The sequence below is a fragment of the Podarcis muralis genome, chromosome 10 (assembly GCF_964188315.1).
Source record: "Podarcis muralis chromosome 10, rPodMur119.hap1.1, whole genome shotgun sequence".
NCBI classification, from domain to species: Eukaryota; Metazoa; Chordata; class Lepidosauria; order Squamata; family Lacertidae; genus Podarcis; species Podarcis muralis.
In genome coordinates, this window is record NC_135664.1 from 67,811,164 (window position 1) to 67,834,176 (window position 23,013).

Genomic DNA, 23,013 nt, shown 5'->3' on the forward strand with positions numbered 1-23,013 from the left:
ATACAGAATGGAACAAATGGCAAACCTTCCACAGAAATTTGCAGGTCATGTTGGAAAATACGAAGAGCAAAACACATTTGGCTTTTAAAATCAAGGAGCTATCCCCAATTTGGGAGAACACAGCAGAGGCAGCAGTACACAGCCTTCATTGCGATTAATACATTAAGTGAATAAAGACACCAGGGGTAATCAAGCATGCAAAATCCAGCAGCGTAATAAGATTGTTGGTGTATTATTATTATTAAAGTACAGATCCTGTAAAAGCAAGATGAGTGATCCTGTGGAGAGTCTTTCAGCCTGCTTCTTAATGAAGCTGAAGCCTAATTGTTTGCTTCGCACACAGTTAAGCAAGCCAGCATTTAATATCTCAGTCAGTGCAGTTATGCCAAAGAGGTGTCCATGTTACTGGGGCTGCGTATGCAAACAGCTACAACTCCCAGCACCCTTAGGAAACTATATTTCCCAGGATTCAGGTGGGAGCCAGATGTTTTAATAATAATAATAATAATAATAATAATAATAATAATAATACAGTTGTACCTTGTTTTGCGGCCGGGATCCGTTCTGTCGCTAGCTGAAAAGCAATTTAGTGTTTCTGCGCATGCGTGAGTGGCAAACCCAGAAGTAACCCATTCCGGTACTTCTGGGTTTGCCACGGACGTTCACCGGAGTGGACGCTAGACAAGGTGGATGTTCATGGAGGTATTACTGTAATAATAATAATAATGATGATAATAACAATAATTTATTATTTAAAGCCTGTCTATCTGGCTGGGTTTCCCCAGCCACTCTGGGTGGCTTCCAACAGAATATTAATTATAAAGCAACAAAACATCAAATATTAAAAACTTCCCTAAACAAGGATGTCTTCTAAAAGCCAGATAGTTGCTTAATGCCTTGACATCTGATGGGAGGGCGTTCCATAGGGTGGGTGCCACTACCGAGAAGGCCCTCTGCCAGGTTCCCTGTAACTTGGCTTCTCGCAGGGAGGGAACTGCCAGAAGGCCCTCGGCGCTGGACCTCAGTGTCCAGCCAGAACAATGGGGGTGGAGACACTCCTTCAGATATACTGGGCTGAGGCCATTTAGGGCTTTCAAGGTCAGCACCAACACTTTGAATTGTGCTCGGAAACTTTAAAAGTTTGGTGTGTGCATACAGCCTAATTTGCAGCCCACATAACACCTGGTTTGCCGTGTGAACTTTGTTGGGTGTGATGTAACCTAAACTGATAGCATTATGGTTAAGATCTGAAGTGAAAATTCTTAAATGATAATTTTTTTGGCTCTGAAACCGGAGAGTGGGAGATTTGGGGCAGGTGCAGCGAACATAGACTTATTACTGATATTTTGGAGTCCCCTGACGTTACTCTCGTTTGAACGAAGAGTGGAATAGAAATGCTAACCAAAGCCTAACAAAACGTCTGGAGGGCCACAGTTTCCCCATCAGTGCCTAGCACAGTGCAGTTAATAAAATCGACAGCTGTTTGTTGTAACCACTGCATTGATCTTCCATGTACAGAGGCAGAACCTATGTGGGTGCCAAACCCTTGGAGGTTTGTGGAGGGTCAGGCTGGGCTTGTAAACTTCTTCATCAGGTCTACTTGGCTATGTTTGGGGACCAAATGAACTTCTAATTTGATCCAGCAAAGCAGTTATTATGTGCTGGGGGGGGGGCGAATCTGCTCTTGCTTGCAGATTTGAAGCCGCCCCCCCTCCCCGCCGAGAACAGAATCTGTTAGACATTTACAAGCATGCATTACCAAAATTGTGTTGTTCTCGCTCTCTCGCTCTGCAGTGCAAAGGAAGAGGAAGATTGCTGTCGTGCAGCCCGAAAAGCAGTAAGTAGGCACTTAAAATGTAAATAACACAGCAGCTTTAATATGTAAATAATAAATAAGATTTGCAGCTAAGCCGAATGGCAGTCGTGCTGCAGCTGACAGCACAGGGCGTGCATAGATATTCTCCTTAAAACGATGGCTGTGCGCATGGTTAGAATGCGCATTGCCTGACTTGGGTGAGCACAGGTTTGCGTGTTTTCATCTGCAGATCTTAAGGGGATGTCTAAAAAAACCCCTCATGTATTGGTTGTGTCTGAATGGGCAGGCGGGGTGGGTGGGCAGAATTCGATCCCCCTACCCACCTTGTGGGACGCGGGTGGCGCTATGGGTTAAACCACTGAGCCTCTTGGGCTTGCCGATCAGAAGGTCGGTGGTTTGAATCCCCGCGACAGGGTGAGCTCCCATTCCTCGGTCCCTGCTCCTGCCAACCTAGCAGTTCGAAAGCACCTCAAAGTGCAAGTAGATAAATAGGTACCACTCCGGCGGGAAGGTAAACGGTGTTTCCGTGCGCTGCTCTGGTTCGCCAGAAGCGGCTTAGTCCTGCTGGCCACATGACCCGGAAGCTGCACGCCGGCTCCCTCAGCCAGTAAAGCGAGATGAGCGCCACAATCCCAAAGTCAGTCACGACTGGACCTAATGGTCAGGGGTCCCTTTACCTTTACCCACCTTGTGTCAGGGACTTGAGCCTGCTGATACTCTCCTTGGTGTGGAAAGTGGGGCGGTATACCATTTGGCGACCAGAGCAGGTTTAAGTCTCTTGTGTTAATTCACAATTCCCTAAACAACTTAAGCCCAACATACCTTTAAAGTTCCCTGATTCTTTACCCTCCACCTCGATTGCCGAGATCTGTTGATGGGGTGTCCTCCGTTTCTCTGGGGTTCCAGGGACCCAAGCTTTTAGTGTGCGGAACTCCTGGCCACTAGAAACTTCCTGGGAGTTGTTCCTGCTTTCTTTACGACATCTTTTTTAAAAACGGTACTGTGTAGACAGGCCTTTGAAACATGATTAAAAAACAAAACATAAACCAGTCTTTTCTGATGTCATTGTAGCGCTGACTTTTTATGTTACAGAGTGCCTTGTTAGATTTGCTATGAAAGTGCAGTTTGTCACCGTGTAGATAAAATAAATAATAATAATAACGTAAGGGAACATAACTCACAACCTTAACATTGGAAATGTGGAGAGGCCGCAATGAATAAATATGACGTCTTGCATCAGGCAGCCCTGATCCATCTTCAGGTTTCACAGAATTTAAATGTAGGTTTTTGTCATCCAATCAGGTTACCACACGGAGAGCCTGTGGAGAAAAAAATTCACGAGCCATGCATGATTCCACAGACAGACACAATAGGTGAGTTTCTTGGGTGCTGTTACATTTGTGGGCATGGAAGGAATTACAGCAGGGTTGTAGAACTTGTGGCCTTTTAGACATTGTTGGACTACAGATCCCATTATCCCCTGCCAGCATAGCCAATGGTCAGGGATAATGGGAGTTGTAATCTTATAGCATCTGGGAAGCAACAAGGTTCTTCATCTGTGCTTTACATGAATCCTGTCCATTATGGTCACCATTGTACCACCATTAAATGTTCCTGTAATTATCATTTTAATTTTGTCTCACACCTCAGATTTAGCACTCATGGCTAAATAAATCTGACCTGACAGGGAAACAGCAAAAGAAGACAGGGCCTCAAAATGGTGCAGACATCTGCCCCCTCCATCACCTGTATTGCAGATATTAATATTGCACAACTTGAAGCAATAGGATGACTCCTCTTGGATGAACAAAAACTGACTCCTCTTGGAATAAAAAATTGTTCAGACCCAAAATATGGTTTCAAAGCTTTACTAACAGAACTTCTTTCAAAACATAATAATCAATGTTGCATCCAAATGGTCGTGTAATATCATGTGCATGTCCAGCACAGGTTCATCTTCTTGCAAATTTGAAATAGCTCCGAGCAGAGCTAAAATCAAAAGTCTGCCTCTCTCCATTAGCCTGGAGCTCTTTACTGTGCAGGAGAGACCTCATAATCACATCCTTTGCTCTCTGTGGCTCCCAGAGAAAGACTCAAAGGCCTTCGAAATGGAGATTTGCAACTGAATAACCCTCTCCTGTGATCTAAAGTTAAGCACCATGTTGAAAGCTAGTGGAGAACATCCTATGTTCGTTTTCAACCCATTTAGCTGCTCAGAGAGCTCTTCTTAGCTTCAATAGAATTTCCCCAACTAGCAGTAGACATATAGAGCATACACAGAGTTATTTTCCATTTCAGTGTACAATTCAGCATTTATACTTCACAACCTGCCCTAGCTATGAGGACAACCCCTGCCACACTCACTCAGAGAGAGAAGCTTTTTGCAGCTCTTTTCAGAGCAGATGGGAGGGAAGGTGTATAATCCTGGCATCCAGTGAAATGTGGATGTATTTAAGGGGGTGTCTTCAATGTAGGAGAAGCAGAGCCAGTGCAGAGAGGAAGAGCAAACAGTTGCTGGTACATTTTGGAGGGGATATTTCCTGAGGCCTTTCAAGGGCGCTATAGGAGGTACTGGGGGTGGGACAGTGGTGCCCACGGGCACCAAATTGGCAATCCCCTCCTAGTTGCTTGTTCTTCATTCCAATATGCTGGATGATGATGATGATGATGATGATGGTGATGATAATGATAATAATAATAATAATAATAATAATAATAATAATAATAATAATAATAATTTATTTGTACCCCGCCCATCTGGCTGGGTTTTCTCAGCCACTCTGGGTGGCTTCCAACAGAACACTAAAATACAATAACCTATTCAACATTAAAAGCTTCCCTAAACAGGGCTGCCTTCAGATGTCTTCTAAAAGTCTGGTAGTTGTTTTTCTCTTTGACATCTGGTGGGAGGGCGTTCCACAGGGCGGGTGCCACCACCGAGAAGGCCCTCTGCCTGGTTCCCTGTAACTTGGCTTCTCGTAGCGAGGGAACCGCCAGAAGGCCCTCAGCGCTGGACCTCGGTGTCTGGGCAGAACGATGGGGGTGGAGACGCTCCTTCAGGTATACTTGACCGAGGCCGTTTAGGGCTTTAAAGGTCAGCACCAACACTTTGAATTGTGCTCGGAAACGTACTGGGAGCCAGTGTAGGTCTTTCAAGACCGGTGTTATGTGGTCTCGGATGGTAGCTAGAAGAGAGAGAAAGTTGCTCAGTGAGGATGCAGGAGGAATGCTGGACTATGTGCTTCTTCTCTGCAGGTACCATCAATGGGAGATACAGCTGCCCTGCTCTGTTCATCAATCACCGCTGTTTCTCAGGACCACACCTGAACAAAGGAAGATTGGCCGAGCTGCCTCAGTCTGTTGGCCCGGGCAAGTGCGTGCTGGTTCTTAAAGAGGTGAGGGTTGTGTTGAAGGGATGGGGGCGAATTTCATAGAATTGGAAGGGACCATGAGGATCATCTAGTCCAACCCCTGCAATGCAGGAATCTGTCTGCCCATTCGGGGCTCGAACCCACGACCCTGAGAGAAAGAATCTCGTGCTCCACCCACTGTGTTTCGTTTGGCCGGCCTTTTTATCCAAATTATTTTGTATCTCCTGGACTGAAGCAACATGATTTTCCTTATGGATCCTTCATTGCTCTCAAAAAATCTTTTCTCTCAGGCCGTCGGCTAATTAAATAATCCATGGCCTTTTAAAATGTGTTGGGTGCGTGTGTGTTAATGTTTTTGTTTTATTACTATGTTATGCATTTTTGTGGTTTTATATTGTAAACCACCCTGCCATCCTCGGGTGAAGGGCAGTCTAGAAACCGTCATCTTGCAATACTGTTCTCGGCTCAAAAACTTACCCAAACTGCATTTAAAAAGAATTGTATTTGTGGATGAAATGTGTCTAAAAAGGCGTATATAAATATCCAACTCAATATGAACCTTTGGGTAGATTAATGCAGAAATAGAACAGAAGGAAGATGGACCTTTCCAACTCGGCCGTTCCATGATTCTTTTTTTAAAAATATATATTTTTATTAATTTTTTTAAACATATATCATTTTCAACAATTATAAAACATACTTTTATATCTTATACAGGTTTTTTTTACTTCCACCAATCACATTTGAAAATTTCCCCATCTTTTCCACTTAATTTACATTTCTTAATTTCACTATTACATTTAAATATCATAACTAATGTCTCCCTTCTTTATCTTCTTTGCAATATTTCATATATTCCTCCTTACAAAACTTCTTGTAGTCCTACTAGTGTAATTTGTTGATTACAGCTGCTCTTCAAATAGTTCCATTCCATGATTCTAAAGGTAAAGATAAAGGGACCCCTGACCGTTAGGTCCAGTCGTGGCCGACTCTGGGGTTGCGGTGCTCATCTCGCTTTATTGGCCGAGGGAGCTGGTGTACAGCTTCCGGGTCATGTGAACAGCATGACTAAGCCGCTTCTGGTGAACCAGAGCAGCGCACGGAAACGCCGTTTACCTTCCCGCCGGAGTGGTACCTATTTATCTACTTGCACTTTGACGTGCTTTTGAACTGCTAGGTGGGCAGGAGCAGGGACCAAGCAACGGGAGCTCACCCCGTTGCGGGGATTCGAACTGCCAACCTTCTGATCGGCAAGTCCTAGGCTCTGTGGTTTAACCCACAGCACCACTCGCATCCCTTCCATGATTCTAAGAAGTCCCAAATGCTATGATCTCTCTCCATCCTCCATCCTCTGTTTTGCTCTCTTTGGGCAGGTCCTGAGCATGGTGATCAACTCTGCTTACAAACCCGGGAGTGTATTGCGGGAGCTGCAGCTTGTCGAAGACCCCAGGTGGAATTTCCAGGAGGAGACCCTCAAAGCAAAGTAAGGGATCCTTTCGCTTCCTCCTTTTAAACTTGGGGGTGGCGTTGAGCAGGGATGAGGGTCCGCTTTTCTGCTGTGATGAGGCTGGAGAGGATGCCCAGTCTGTTTGCTTCCATCCTCCCTCAATGCCGCTCATTTGGAATCCATCCCTGGTGTGGCCGCAGAAGGGTGGGATTGAGAGCAGTGTGACATAGCAGTTAGAGCGTTGGACTAGGTCCCAGGAGACCAGGGTTTCAGCCCCAAAGGAAGCTTCAATGGTATTTATGTATGTGACTGCACCCATCCATGAGTATTTTATACCCCACAAAATATTCCTCTGTCCTTCCCATCTACACCGGTTGGTTTTGCATTGTGTATTTGTACTGTATTCATTATCCATTCATTATCCTGAATGAGGTAACTGTGCCCCTGAAGGACCAAGTGCGCAGCCTGGGAGTCATTTTGGGTTCACAGCTGTCCATGGAGGCGCAGGTCAATTCTGTATCCAGGGCAGCTTTTTACCAGCTCCACCTGGTACGCAGGCTGAGACCCTACCTGTCTGCGGACTATCTCGCCAGAGTGGTGCATGCTCTGGTTATCTCCCGCTTGGACTACTGCAATGCGCTCTATGTGGGGCTACCTTTGAAGGTGACCCGGAAACTACAACTAATCCAGAATGCGGCAGCTAGACTGGTGACTGGGAGTGGCCCCCAGGACCATATAACACCGGTCTTGAAAGACCTACATTGGCTCCCAGTACGTTTCCGGCTGCAATTCAAAGTGTTGGCATTGACCTTTAAAGCCCTAAATGGCCTTGGCCCAGTATACCTAAAGGAGTGTCTCCACCCCCATCGTTCTGCCCAGACGCTGAGGTTCAGTGTCAAGGGCCTTTTGGCGGTTCCCTCATGGCGAGAAGCAAAGCTACAGGGAACCAGGCAGAGGGCCTTCTTGGTAGTGGCACCCACCCTGTGGAACGCCCTCCCATCAGATGTCAAAGAGATAAACAACTACCTGACATTCAGAAGACATCTGAAGGCAGCCCTGTTTAGGGAAGTTTTTAATGTGTGACATTTTTGTGTATTTTTTGTCTGTGTTGGAAGCCGCCCAGAGTGGCTGGGGAAACCCAGCCAGATGGGCGGGGTACAAATAATAAATTATTATTATTATTATTATTATTATTATTATTATTATTATTATTATTATTTTTTTCTGGAATTTCCACGACATGGAATTCTGGAATTCAGAAATACAGTGGAACCTTGGTTTTCGAACGTAATCTGTTCCGGAAGACCGTTCGACTTCTGAAACATTCTACAACCGAGGCGCAATGGGCGGCCAGCAATTTTAATGGAGAAATGCGCCTCGGAAGCCGTTCAACTTCTGAGGCGCTTTCGAAAACGGAAACATTCACTTCCGGGTTTTCAGCATTCGGGTTCCGAATTGTTCAGCTTCCAAGACGCTTGAAAACAGAGGTTCCACTGTAAAACAGATGCAATTTGCAGGCATGTTCACGGACATTTGCTTACTTCTGCCCAAGTCACTTTTTAGATTTTTAAAAATATACTTTATATGCCACATTTGCACAGAAGTGCAATCAAAAACAGTAACAGAAAATAAGCACACCTTGCACAGTTATTTTACTTAACTGTTGGGAGACTGTGTGTTCCTGTTTATTGGGCACAATTTATTCTAATCAATGCATTATCCGGTGTCCTTTTCAGTTTGCCCCTAAATAAGGTCTGGGAACCTGCTTTTTAAAGCATGTAAATTGTCTTTGCTTCTTTTGCATGAAAGTCTGCGTTCTGCGCATCATTACTTTGGATGTGCACGCAGTGAGATAGCTGGTCTGGCTGTAAATCCCTATTGTGAACAAGGCAATCTGGGACTTCTGGCTGTCTAAGCTTGGTGGTGGGTTTCCCCCCCCCCCTTCCAAGTTCTCTTATGTGGGTCATTACTTTGGAAATCTTTGATCCTTGCCCCTTTAGCGTCGGTTGTAATACATTTAATTAGAAAAGCAAAATGGATTTTACTTGTGGAATCCTTAATGCTACAATTGACGCAAAGCCCAGTGAACTTTAAAGTCTTGCAGCGCCGCCGGCTAATAGCTTCTGATATGGGGGGTTGGGGTTTTTTATTGCTCAAAGGTAGCTGGCGAAATGAAAGTCTCGTTGGAGCAACGATTATGCTGTTAATAATATGGATATCCAGGGTGACATCATTCAATCCAGCGGTCTTTTTACTAGCAGGCGGAGAAGACTTGCATGCTGTAAAATCAGTGGTAGGGAACCTTCAGCCCTCGAGCCTAATCAGCCCCCACCCCACCCCATTTGGCCCAGGCACCTGTTTGCTTGCTTTGTTGCAAAGCTGTGTCCACTTTCCTTGATTAAATATTGCATAAAGGTAAAGGGACCCCTGACCATTAGGTCCAGTCATGGCCAACTCTGGGGTTGCAGCACTCATCTCTCTTTATTGGCCGAGGGAGCCGGCGTACAGCTTCTGGGTCACGTGGCCAGCATGAGTAAGCCGCTTCTGGCGAACCAGAGCAGCACACGAAATGCCGTTTACCTTCCCGCCAGAGTGGTACCTATTTATCAACTTGCACTTGACGTGCTTTCGAACTGCTAGGTGGGCAGGAGCAGGGACCGAGCAATGGGAGCTCACCCCATTGTGGGGATTCGAACCGCCAACCTTCTGATCAGCAAGTCCTAGGCTCTGTGGTTTAACCCACAGTGCCACCCGCGTCCCTATATATTGCATAGAATCATAGAATTGGAAGGGACCACAAGAGATACCTAGTGCAACACTCTGCAATGCAGGAATTGTTCGCCCAGTCTCACAACATTTGTATACAGTCACACGAGGTTTACATTTTGAAGATTCAGCTCATAAAGCCAAGCTCGTGTAGATTTTATGTATTTATTTAGTAAATTTGTATACCGCCCTTCATTCCGGAACAAATAATATAACAAATGGTCAGGGTTTTTTTTAAAAAAAAACCCACACATAGTAAAAACAACAACCCAATGTTCAAAAATTAGAATCAGCAACAATCTAAAAGCAGATTAAAATGCATGTCAACATTCCACATGTCTGGGTAGGGTTGCCTAAACAAAAATGTTTTAAATAGGCGCCGGAAAGAGTCCAGCAAAGGCATCGGTCTGATTTCAATAGGCAGGGAGTTCCAGAGGGTGCTGCCACACTGCAAGATCAATTTCTGCCACATACAGAATATTAGGTGGCACCTGTAACAGGGCAAGTTCTCTAACGGGGTGAATGGACACCTATGGGGTTAAACGATATTCACCTGATGTCACGTATGATGTCAGATTTTGATTTTCCTCTCACCCTCTGTCCTTTTTCCCTTGTGCCTTGCATTTTTAAATTTTTATTTTTAAGATTGTGAGCTTGCATGTAGGGACTGTCTTGTTTTGACAGTATTTAAGCAGCTCTGGGAGTCTTTTTGGCTGAAGAGGGGGGTATAAATGCTCCAAATAGATAGATAGATAGATAGATGATAGATAGATAGATAGATAGATAGATAGATAGATGATAGATGATAGATAGATGATAGATAGATAGATGATAGATAGATAGATAGATAGATGATAGATAGATAGATAGATAGATAGATAGATAGATAGATAGATTAGATAGATATGGCTGGACCATAAGGCGGTTTGCAGCAACCGGGCTTTGCATCCACCAGCAGCCAGCTGATCCGTTGCTGCTTGCAAAATGCTGTACCCTTGCCCACAAATTTGATTCCAAAGATCGAACCCTGGAGAGTCGCTGCCAGCCAGTGTAGGCAGGTGCCGAGCTACCTGGGCCCGTGACCTGTGTAACGTTTGCCGTGTTGCGACAACCCACCCGCACAGGTACAGAGGCAAAACCTACAGGGCCACAGTCAAGATTGTCCGCACGTCTGATCAAGTCCTGGATTTCTGCCGGAGAGTTTGCGCTAAACTGGAATGCTGCCCGAATTTATTCAGCCCCATTCCAGTTACTGAAGCCTGCCCCGAAAACTGCTCCGTTCACACCAAAACGAAATATAGTGAGTATGATGGAACTGCATTGGCTCGTGGAAGTTTCCTGCCAACTTGCCCAGGTTATCTTTGGGGACAGATGGAAGGTTTTGTGTTCAGAAAGAGGAAAGATGACCCCTTTCCCTAAAATCTATAAGATGAGAATGTTTAAATGTCTCCAGCAGGCCAAAAGTTGAAATGAATGTGGCTTCCACTTCCGCTGTGAGAATAGCACCAATAAACCTTGTTTGCTGACCATTAGCTCACTGGTGGAACACCTGCTTTGCATGCAGAAGGTCCCAGGTCCCTGATAAGGCAGATTCCTATGTTGCTCCTTGCCTCCCTGGGAATTTAATTGGGTGGTTGAGAGAGTCTGGGTAGGTCAATGGAGCAAAGCAGCAATGAGCCAAAGAGCGGGACGAAGTTAAGCAGGTATGAGGAACCTGTGACCCTTCAGATGTAACCCTCCCAACATCCCTGACTGTCGGCCATGTTGCCTGGGACAGGTGAGAGCCGAGGTTCAGCTGTGGACATCTGCAGTCAAACCTAGCCATGCTAGTTAGTATATGAAGGGGTTAAGTTCCGCAGAGTTCTAATTTGCTAGAGTAGGTCCGGTGATATCACGTCCCCTCTTCTCCTGAGAGGGAGGGAGGCTTGTTTCCTGTTCCTTCTCTCTCTCATTCTCTTTCCCTATTTACTCTGCAAGCAGCAGAGGCAGAAATGCCTAACCTTAGCTCTCTGCCTCAGACATGTGTCTGAGGCTGCCTTTGCTATATTTTACTACCCAAGAACCTTTGCCTGCATTTCTTATTGTTGCACAAAGGCTAATGCATGGCCGTGACCTCGGATTAAGTAAGTACAGCCTTTTTAAACTTACTTCGGAGTGTGGTCTGTTTCATTGCATGAGGGTGAGGAAGGGGGCCAGCCACCTCAGGCAGCTTGGAACATAATGAATGAAAGTTTAATAACCTATTCTTATGCTCATTTAATCTGCCTTAACGATGGAATTTAAACTCTGGAATGTGCAAGCCCTGTAGTTTTATAATAAGCACCAGCCACCCCACCCTCACCCTTTTATTAATTAATCTGCATCCTCTGTAGAGGATTAAATAATATATCTTCTGACAGATTCCCATCACAAACAACATCTGGAGGGCCACAGGTGACAATGAACACAGGTTAGGATGACTAAATACAGTCATACCTCGGGTTACAGGTGCTTCGGGTAGCGTGATTTCGGGTTGCACAGAACCCAGAAGTACTGGAACGGGTTACCTCCGGGTTTTTGGCATTTGTGCATGCGCAGAAGCATTAAATCATGCTTTGCGCATGCGCAGAAGCACCGAATCACAACCCACGCGTGTGCAGACACAGTGCTGCGGATTGCGAACGTGCTTCCCGCATGGATCACGTTTGCAACCCGAGCATCCACTGTAGTGGAATGAACAGTTGAACCTTTTGCACATCCCTAGCACTAAAGAGCTGTTTAGCACCGATCAGCCACTTAGTTTCAGCCAGCTGCTAAGGAATGTCCCGAAATCATGAGAGTATAGTGTTATCCCCCTGCCGTTGCTGCCTGGATTAGCTCCATAGGCTTAGGTTAGTTCGGCGACTAACCAGGTGTATTTTTGATGTTCGTCTTCCACTCCAGCTTATTATTGTGGAAAGAGGAGGAAAGTCATCAAGGCTCCAGCTGGAGAAAACAACAGCCGCAGCCCAGAGAGCAGATATGGCAAGCCAGCCAGGCGCAGGAAGATTCAGAAGCCCATTCCAGCACAAAAGAAGAGTCAGCCATCTATAAGAGACCTAGCGGAATCCGCGGAGGTGAATTTTTGGATTAAAAAATCTTATTTCTTTCAAAAGCAAATTGTCAGTGGAACATGAGTTGATAGAGCCTTGAGAAGGTAGAGGGGAAGGTGCAATATCAGGAATGATTTCTCATTTTGTCTTTTAAACTCTTTCTCCCTGCTAGTAGAAAGCTAGCATATCATGGAAAGTGCTAGGGCCTTTCCCCAATAAGATAGCTTTTGGAAGCCTGCCAGATTCGCAGTTCCTAAATCAGTAAGCAGACAGGAACAAAACTGCCCTGCAAGATTCACACACCTCCAAAAATTGCGATTCACTTCTCCAAGTAAAAAGTGTGCACGATAATGTGTTTATTAGTTAAATCAGCCTACAGAGCCACATTAAATTTGGCAGAGGCAAGAGGTAGCTTTAAGAAATGCATATATCGGCCATGACTGTACACACAAAAATGTGCATATTTGGAGAAATCAGCACCAAAAATGCATGTGATTATTTTTGTGCATAATTTTATGGTGAATAAGTGGAAATGGGCAAATTGGACTTTAAGTTAGGGAAATAAGAAACTGGAGCAATTATCACACTTTGTGACTTATTATCTAATTTATAAACTACTTACATGTCTAAATGGCTTTTAATTGGATTCCAAGAATGAAAACAATTATAAAATTTCTTATGAAGTAAGTATTATTTGGGGAACAACCTTCGCTCAGCTTCCTCTTTGCCCCACAAAAACATACAGTCCTGATAACTTACGAATTCAGGGCTGCTTGAACAGCACCATCCACCCAGTTCATATTACCTCAGTTTCATTGCCGTTTGTGTCTTTGACCCCTGTGTAAACCCAACTCCCTGCAGGAAAGCGACGAGGAGGAACCTGAGGCCCTGGACGACGAGACGTGGAGTGAAGAGACCAGCCCAGAGCTACAAGATGACCAGACAGACGTCTCTTCGGCCGAGCTGCCTGCAGCCAAGCCTGCGAGCACAATGAGGCTGCGTAGCAGTGCTGACCTGGACCGAGTCTCTCGCAGCGGGAGGAGCAGGCGAGCCCGGAAAACCTTGGCTGTCTTGTGCGCCAAAGGGCAGAAAAGGGCTCGGTTCAGACAGGTGAGGTTTTGGACCCCTTTCTCGTGTCACCAATGTTTCCGGCATGCTCCGGTTGCTACTGGAGCAGTTTAATAACTGCAGCAAGACTCCTGCTTGGACTCCTGCAATGCGCTCTACGTGGGGCTACCTCAGAAGGTGACCTGGCAACTACAACTAATCCAGAATGCGGCAGCTAGACTGGTGACTGGGAGCAGCCGCCGAGACCACATAACACCGGTCTTGAAAGACCTACACTGGCTCTCAGTACGTTTCCGAGCACAATTCAAAGTGTTGGTGCTGACCTTGAAAGCCCTAAACGGCCTCAGTCAAGTATACCTGAAGGAGCGTCTCCACCCCCATCCTTCTGCCTGGACACTGAGGCCCAGCTCCAAGGGCGTTCTGGCAGTTCCCTCGCTGCAAATAGCCAAGTTACAGGGAACCAGGCAGAGGGCCTTCTCGGTGGTGGTACCCGCCCTGTGGAACCCCCTCCCACCAGATGTCAAAGAGAAAAACTACCAAACGTTTTGAAGACATCTGAAGCAGCCCTGTTTAGGGAAGCTTTTAATGTTTAATAGGTTATTGTATTTTAATATTCTATTGGAAGCTGCCCAAAGTGGCTGGGGAAGCCCAGCCAGATGGGCGGGGTATAAATAATAAATTATTATTATTATTATTATTATTATTATTATTATTATTATTATTATGGCAGGAGACTGGGTTAGATAAGCCACAGGATCCCATCCATTTCTGCGATTCTATTTTTATATATTTATTTGCCCTCTTAGGTGATGAAGCCAGAGCCAGAACAGAAGCTTGTGCTGGAGAGCAACCCATTGGAATGGACTGTCACAGACGTGGTGAAGTTCATCAAGCTGACCGACTGTGCCCCTCTTGCCAAAATATTTCAGGAGCAGGTGGGCCGTTCTTCATTCTATCGCTTCTTCTGTGTCAGGGCTGAGAGTTGAATCCAGATCGTCTGAGGTTGCAATTTCCACTGAACATAATTCCCACCCCCCAGGTTTGCCTTCATGCGCTCATTTTGCTTGTGATGCCTCCTGCTGCTGCAACAAGCTCTCCTCCCTCCCCCTGGCAGCTCCCAGAACCAGAAGAGGTATGAAAAGGGAGGAGGAGAGGTTGGCTGTACACAGGCATAGTCTCTAGTCGCCTGGGGAAAGCCCTGGAGAGAGGAGGGGACTTTCAGTGTCGGCAACTCGATTTTCATGGAGTAACACCGCTGGGAGTGAGCTGCTATGCGTTTCTGCTAATAAATTGTGTTGTTTAGTCATGTCCGACTCTTCGTGACCCCAAGGACCAGAGCACGCCAGGCACTCCTGTCTTCCACTGCCTCCCGCAGTTTGGTCAAACTCATGTTGGTAGCTTCGAGAACACTGTCCAACCATCTCGTCCTCTGTCGTCCCCTTCTCCTTGTGCCCTCCATCCTTCCCAACATCAGGGTCTTTTCCAGGGAGTCTTCTCTTCTCATGAGGTGGCCAAAGTATTGGAGCCGCAGCTTCAGGATCTGTCCTTCCAGTGAGCCCTCAGGGCTGATTTCCTTCAGAATGGATAGGTTTGATCTTCTTGCAGTCCATGGGACTCTCAAGAGTCTCCTCCAGCACCATCATTCAAAAGCATCCATTCTTCAGCGATCAGCCTTCTTTATGGTCCAGCTCTCACTTCCATACATCACTACTGGGAAAACCATAGCTTTAACTATACGGACCTTTGTCGGCAAGGTGATGTCTCTGCTTTTTAAGATGCTGTCTGTTTGTCATTGCTTTTCTCCCAAGAAGCAGGCGTCTTTTAATTTTGTGGCTGCTGTCACCATCTGCAGTGATCATGGAGCCCAAGAAAGTAAAATCTCTCACTGCCTCCATTTCTTCCTCTTCTTTTTGCCAGGAGGTGATGGGACCAGTGGCCATGATCTTCGTTTTTTTGATGTTGAGCTTCAGACCATATTTTGCTCTCTCCTCTTTCATCCTCATTAAAAGGTTCTTTAATTCCCCCTCATTTTCTGCCATCAAGGTTGTGTCATCTGCGTATCTGAGGTTGTTGATATTTCTTCCGGCAATCTTAATTCCGGTTTGGGATTCATCCAGCCCAGCCTTTAACTCCAACTTTGAACGGTGTGATTACTGACTGGCACGCTCCTGTGCCACAGTTTTTTGAAATTGTGGCATACATTTTAAAAAATAAAAATAAACGAATGTTTCTTCTCCTTTCTGCAGGACATTGATGGCCAAGCTCTCCTCTTGCTGACCCTGCCGACCGTCCAGGAGTGCATGGACCTCAAACTCGGTCCTGCCATCAAGCTGTGCCACCAGATTGAGCGGGTCAAACTGGCTTTCTATGCCCAGTACGCCAACTGACCACGCCGATTGCCACTTTCCCGTCTCCGTGACTTTCGTTCCAAGGTTGTGCCTGGCTCTCCCGACCCTGAACCCTTTTGGAAGCGCTGATAAAATATATATTGCGGGGAAGAAGGTGGCAGCCCAGCTGCTTGCTCACGAGTAAGCTGGCCTGCAGCTGGGACATTGGGGTGGGGCTGAGTAAGGGCTGCAAGGCTCCAGGCTCCTGAGCGATTATGAGCCTCAAAGAGAGTCAGGTAAAGGGGTAAGATACGGAGTGATAGGCAGAGGATACCTCCAGATGGATGGTTTTTTTGTTTGTTCATTTTTGGGAGTGTTTTTTGCAGATGCATTCTGCAACTTGTCCCTGATTCATTAAGATTGCATTAGTGATGGATTTATACCAAACCATACACGTACCATTCTGCTTCATGAGTTGTCCTGACATGCTTTCCCCAGCGTTGGGCACTTTTGCACAATAGCACAGCTAAAAGAAGAAAAATACCCACCCAGAACATTTGCGGCATAGAAAAGGGATGTGCGTAAGCTCGCAAGGGCTGGACTTTGCAGTAGAGAACCTCTGGCAGAAAAAAAAAGAGATGACGAGGATGACACTCGCTTTCTCAAATCGAGCTTGCTTTCCCGTCGCTGTAAGCGCTGGGGTTATTTCGTGTGTTGATTTGCTGTTCTCGGCAACCAATACCCACTATTCTAAAGCACACACGAGAGCACCATTTTGAATGACTTCGCTTGACAGGGGAAAGAGGGGTCTTGAAGGCAGGGCGGCTGTCATTTGGGCCTGATCCTTGCGGTGCAATTTCCCTGGCCGAGTAATTGTGTACAGAAACGCATGCGCTGAGTTGAAGTGTGCAGAAATGAGAAGGAAAGCTCACAAAACTGGTTCACGGCGGGGGAAGCTGCGTTGCAAAAAAATGTTTGCTAAACTGCATAGGGAAGAAGTTGGCAGGACGGATTTTTCAGGAGGACTCAAATCACCAACTCATGTGTTAAAAGCGCGAGAGCCGAATTTGAGATTGGAGAAATGAGAAATTGAGAGAAGCCGAAATGGACGGGCTCGGCCATCCCTAGTTTCCAAGCACCGTGCAAGATCAAGGGTCCAAATCGTACAAACCGTTTTGCACCGCAGTGCATTGAGGGACACCCTCTTCCCCGACTCCTTCAGCCAGCGGAGGAAGCTGCTCGGGCACCTGGGGCGAGCCCCCCATAGGGGCAGGACACACCCCGGTGCCTCCAGAGTCTGCCTGCCTCCTCCCACTCAGCCACCCTACAGCTGGGGGGGGGGCAGCAGGCAAACGGTTTGGGCAGCGTGGAGCCTTCAGGTGCCCAAGCCACTGCGTCTCTCCCAGGGGAGATGCGTGGCTCAGGCACGCTGCAGGCCCTGCGGTGAGTGCCGCCCGCATTTTGTCACACACACCCCCCCCAGTGGTGACACCCGGGACGGACCGCACCCCCCTTTCTCCACCCCTCCTCCAGCCCCAGGCAGTCTGCTTGCTCCACTCCAACAGAACACCTGCATAGCCATGTGGGCTACAGCAGCATCACTTTTTCTTAAAAGCCAACATCCCAACATGCAGCTCTTTTAGAAGGGATGGGAGAGTTGGGCGCATTGAATCTAGTCCTTCCTCCTCTTAGGCAGCTCATTAGAAGGATCCCAGGCTTTTTAAAGGGCCTGTGTGCTTTTAGCCCTTGTTCCCGGCTCGGACGCTGTTTGAATTGGAACGGGCTCCTTCGGGAAGCTGTAGACTCTCCTGCATCAGAGGAGATTTTAAAGCAGAGGTTGGATGGCCATCAGTCAGGGATTCTTTAGCTGTGATTCCTTCATTACAGGGGGTTGGTTTAGATGACCCCGTGGGGTCCCTCCCAGCGCTCTACGAAAACATAAGAATTGGATTCATTTGCATTATTAAACTTTTCCGTTCGTGCCCCTGTTATTTTTCTTGTTACTAGCAGGAGGATGGAAGCCTCCCATCATCAGATGCGAATGTTCGACGCCAGCATCGAAGTTTCAAGGCTGCATTACGCACCTTGCATTTATAAAGCACACGACTTCCCCCAAAGCAGCCTTGGAACTGTAGTTAAGGGTGCTGAGAGTTGTAGCTCTGTGGAGGTCAAACTGCAGTTCCCATCATTTTTTCGATGGGTGGGGGGATGTGCTTTAAATGTATGGCGTGTGTAACAGCCCAGGTTGAGAGTGTTTTGGAAGGCGAAAATCCCGAGAGACGGTGAGAGAGAGAGAGAGATGGGAATAATCCTGTCTCCTTATGCGTCCTGTCCACAAAAAAATGAGGCACGTTGTTAATTCTGCTGTACAAGATTGTATTCTGTATATAAATAAATATATATATAAATATATATATATATGATTTCATGTAAATAATGGGGGAAATCTATATTCAGAGTTCTATTTTAATTTTTATTCAAAAACGGAGCAAAAGAAAACTTTTTACTCGAAGCGTTGCAAACCAGATTGTTGTTAATAAAGTCATTCAAAAGGATGCCTGTCTGTTTATGTCTCATTTTCCCTCCTGCTTGAACACAATTTGACCCGTCATCCACCCCAGATCATGGGTCCAGTGGTACCTTGGTTCTCAAATGCCCTTGGTCCTCGTACGTTTTGGCTCCCAAACGGCGCAAACCCGGAAGCGAGACTTTTGGTTTGTGAACATTCTTTGGAAGCCAAACATCCAATTCAGTTTCCGATCAAGTGCAGGAAACTCCTGCAGCCAATCGGAAGCCGCGCCTTGGTTTTCGAACGGTTCCGGGAGTCGTGAACGGACTCCCGGAACGGATTTAAGTTCAACAACCAAGTTACGGCTCTACTGAATATCCGTACGGAAGTTCTCTTGTGGACGGCCCACTGAGAGATGCTGCTGAGCATTATAGCTCAATGGAACCCCAAGGTTTTCTCCAATACTAGCAACAGAGGGACGGGCAGGGCTGTCATTTTCATGTCCCGCTTCTGGAATTCTTGGTGACATCTGGACAGGTTTTAGTCAAAAGCTGGACAAGAATGGAAGAAGAGCCCTCATCTAACCCAGCGATGGAAAAGATGCTTAAAGTAAACTTGCAAGAAGGACAAATCTCGCCGATTACCTTTGCCCACCAACATGCATTCAGAGGCATGTTGGAGAGAGCTTTGGAAGAGAGATTGGACGGCCATCTGTCATGGGTGCTTTAGCTGAGATTCCTACATTGCAGGGGGTTAGACTAGATGACTCTTGGGTCCCTTATGACTCGTATGGTTTTATGGGCCCCCTGTACATTACCATTTGGTAAGAGTTTTTGGGGAGGCCCACCTAGGGTATCGGGTATCCTCTGCTAGGTGGTTCATTCATTCAGTTTTCTTGCTTCTCTCCTGGGGCTGTGCCGGGTAGCTATAGGTAAAGGTAAAGGGACCCCTGACCGTTGGGTCCAGTCGCAGACGACTCTGGGGTTGCGGTGCTCATCTTGCTTTACTGGCTGAGGGAGCCAGCATACAGCTTCTGGGTCATGTGGCCAGCATGACTAAGCCGCTTCTGGCGAACCAGAGCAGCACAAGGAAACACTCCCGCCGGAGTGGTACCTATTTATCTACTTGCTGTGTGCTTTCGAACTGCTAGGTTGGCAGGAGCTGGGACCGAGCAACGGGAGCTCACCCCGTCGCGGGGATTCGAACCGCCGACCTTCTGATCGGCACCATATGCTAAATGGGCTTCTAGAGCAGCAACGGAATATGTGATTCCTCTATTTAAGAACTCGAGAATTTCCCTTCTCCTATTGGCCCCCTGTGTCTAGTTAAATGCCGTCTCCCTCTCCCATGTTTTGAGTCTTCTGAATTAGAAAGGCAATAGAAATTACAGCTAAATAGTATTTCCAAGAGCATTAATTGCCTCCTCTTGCAAATTTAATTGTATGGGATTCTTTACAGTCACATGCTGATGCTAATGAAACATAACAGGCTGTTATTGGATTATTCCGTGATGAAACCCCTTGGAGCTGAGAGGTTTGCAAAACTGCTCTTCATCTGGGAAACTCTCTTCACGTCAGTTTTTCTGCTGAGGGGCCCTCGCGTGTCTGCCTCCAAATCCCTGCATGCAAAAGGACAGGGGTCTGATTCTCCTCAGCCAAATTTATTTTTTCATTTTGGGGTTCTGAATTTACCTGATCTTGTTTTTGGGTAGGTAAGAAATTGGATAAAATACTACTACTACTACTACTGATAATAATAATAACAATAATAGTAGTAGTAGTAGTAGTAATAATAATAATAATACAGTGGTACCTCGGGTTACAGACGCTTCAAGTTACAGGCGCTTCAGACTCTGCTAACCCAGAAATAGTACCTCGGGTTAAGAACTTTGCTTCAGGATGAGAACAGAAATCGCGCGGTGGCGGCTAAAGTGGTACCTCAGATTAAGAACAGTTTCAGGTTAAGAACAGACCTCCAGAATGAATTAAGTTCTTAACCCGAGATATTATTATTATTATATTCCATGTGACAGCCCTTCAGATATTTGAAGATGGCTATCATATCTCCTCTCGGTCTCCACTTTTCCAGGCTAAACATACCCAGCTCCTTCAAATTCTTCTCCCCTTGTCAGCTCTTTGCTGAGTGAAAAAGCCTTCCTCAATAACCACAACGACAGGATTAACGAAATGTACACAAATTGTAAGGCCTGAGCAAATTTGCAACATCGGTTTTCAACGTTTTGATTAACTGTTCATTCACATTGTCTGACATCCCAGAAATTTGGGGACTGATTGCATTGTTCGAAAGAAGAACGACACACATCTCGCCCTCCCTAGACTTCTTTCACCATGCCTGCAACATATGGCCAAATCAGCTGTGGTGTGAGGTTTCTTAGCTTTTGCAAAGTTGCTTTCGTTACAGCAGGATTTCTTGCAGCTCCTTTCACAAGCGGCTTCTTGCTATTGGCATCCATCTGCCCAGGGAGACAGTGGAGGAGTGCGCATTCAGGGATGTCAAGTCAAACCACTGGAGATTTTACAGCGCCTGCTGTGGCCGTAGAGACCGATAGGGGGGGGAAGAAGAAGAAGAAGAAGAAGAAGAAGAAGAAGAAGAAGAAGAAGAAGAGGAGGAGGAGGAGGAGGAGGAGGAGGAGGAGTTTGGATTTGATATCCTGCTTTATCACTACCTGAAGGAGACTCAAAGCGGCTAACATTCTCCTTTCCCTTCCTCCCCCACAACAAACACTCTGTGAGGTGAGTGGGGCTGAGAGACTTCAGAGAAGTGTGGCTGGCCCAAGGTCACCCAGCAGCTGCATGTGGAGGAGCAGGGAAGCGAACCCGGCTCCCCAGATTACGAGTCCACAGCTCTTTACAACTACACCACACTGGCTCTCAGACATGTTTTGCTGCAGCTGGGGCAGATGAAGGCGTCCTGTTGTGCTGCTTGCAGATGCACCACGGCGTTTCTTCTTTTGTTTCATTTGGTCACGTTAGAGCTGGAAAAATCTCGTGTTTGTCATGGTTTCATTGTTGCATCAGCAGTTTCATACTAGCATCAGACAGCGCCTCTGAATAAAGCACATTTTGTGGCTTCAGCTAATCTTCTGGCCCAGGACTAATGAAACCAAACTTTAGATAAGATAAGTCACATTTGCGTTTTGCACCCTTGTTGCCAGCGCACATCTCTGTGGCTGCTTCAGCTGATAATTCTTGGTCGTTATCTAAACCTGAACTACCGCTGGAGTTGACAGAGGCTCCTCTCCTTTCCCAGAACAATAGGAACCCCTCAAACAATTGCCTTAGATGTAAAGTTCAACCCATTCTGTTGCAGCTAATAGGACAGGCTGTGGTGTGTGTTTGCTGCCCATGACAGTTTCCCCCCATTTGCAAACGGCGCCCCACAGGCTCAAAAAGGCTGATCGCCCCTGCCTTAAGGCATCATTTCCACTTTGCAAATTTTGTTGTTGTTGTTTAGTCGTTTAGTCGTGTCCGATTCTTCGTGACCCCATGTACCAGAACACACCAGGCACTCCTGTCTTCCACTGCCTCCCGCAGTTTGGTCAAACTCATGCTGGTAGCTTCGAGAACACTGTCCAAACATCTTGTCCTCTGTCGTCCCCTTCTCCTTGTGCCCTCCATCTTTCCCAACATCAGGGTCTTTTCCAGGGAGTCTTCTCTTCTCATGAGGTGGCCAAAGTATTGGAGCCGCAGCTTCAGGATCTGTCCTTCCAGTGAGCACTCAGGGCTGAGGGCTACCTAAATTCAAACCTGGCTACTTTGGGAAGCACCTCTGTTTAGACAGGATGGGCAAAGGTAAAGGTAAAGGGACCCCTGACCATTAGGTCCAGTCGTGGCCGACGCTCGTGGTTGTGGCGCTCATCTCGCTTTATTGGCCGAGGGAGCCGGCGTACAGCTTCCGGGTCATGTGGCCAGCATGACTAAGCCACTTCTGGCAAACCAGAGCAGTGCACAGAAATGCCGTTTACCTTCCCGCCGGAGTGGTACCTATTTATCTACTCGCACTTTGACATGGTTTCGAACTGCTAGGTTGGCAGGAGCAGGGACTGAGCAACGGAGCTCACCCCGTCGCGGGGATTCGAACCGCCGACCTTCTGATTGGCAAGTCCTAGGCTCTGTGGTTTAACCCACAGCGACACCCGTGTCCCTTCAGGACGGGCAAAGTGGCTGCTAATTACAGTCCTCAGAAGCAAATTTAATCTTTCCACTTCTTGCTCATGAATAAACAAGGCGCCATTGGAGAGATGGGTATTCAAAATATCTTATTAAATTGTGCAGCAGCGGGTAGAGAAAGCAGTCAGGAGAAACAACAATATGGCAATTTCAAATTGTATCAGTTCCTCCCTTGAGTTTATAAAATATGTAGATGAATGACTGCATAATACGGAGAGTTTGGCATAATCTCTTAGCAGTCAGCATTAGCAAGTCTTCTCACTGCTGCTGCTCCTTTTGTGCTCAGTAATTAGCTCTATCAATGCATCCCAGACGTGCCAGTATCAAGTCTGATCTCTAGCAGTGGCATCCGGAAAGACGGGGCAGTTTCTGGGGGCCCATTGAGTGCTGAAGGGGCCAACAGATCTCGGACACACCAAGATCTCTTGCCAAGAATCTCTGCTGTGTT

At 46.6% G+C, this 23,013-nt stretch overlaps 1 protein-coding gene across 4 annotated transcripts in view; it reads left to right on the forward strand.

The window, feature by feature from the left end:
• SFMBT2 (Scm like with four mbt domains 2) overlaps nt 1–18,421 on the forward strand; it is a 78,152-nt gene extending 59,731 nt beyond the window's left edge. For all 4 annotated transcript variants that reach the window (XM_077935347.1, XM_077935346.1, XM_077935345.1 and 1 more), the window contains 9 exons: nt 1,795–1,837; nt 3,119–3,189; nt 5,072–5,211; nt 6,561–6,670; nt 10,525–10,700; nt 12,323–12,495; nt 13,333–13,581; nt 14,346–14,474; nt 15,786–18,421. In XM_077935347.1, the coding sequence (XP_077791473.1) occupies nt 1,795–1,837; nt 3,119–3,189; nt 5,072–5,211; nt 6,561–6,670; nt 10,525–10,700; nt 12,323–12,495; nt 13,333–13,581; nt 14,346–14,474; nt 15,786–15,926 (1,232 nt within the window). In that variant the 3' untranslated portion in view covers nt 15,927–18,421. The remainder of the gene's footprint in view (nt 1–1,794; nt 1,838–3,118; nt 3,190–5,071; nt 5,212–6,560; nt 6,671–10,524; nt 10,701–12,322; nt 12,496–13,332; nt 13,582–14,345; nt 14,475–15,785) is intronic.
• Nucleotides 18,422–23,013: the final 4,592 nt, after the last annotated feature.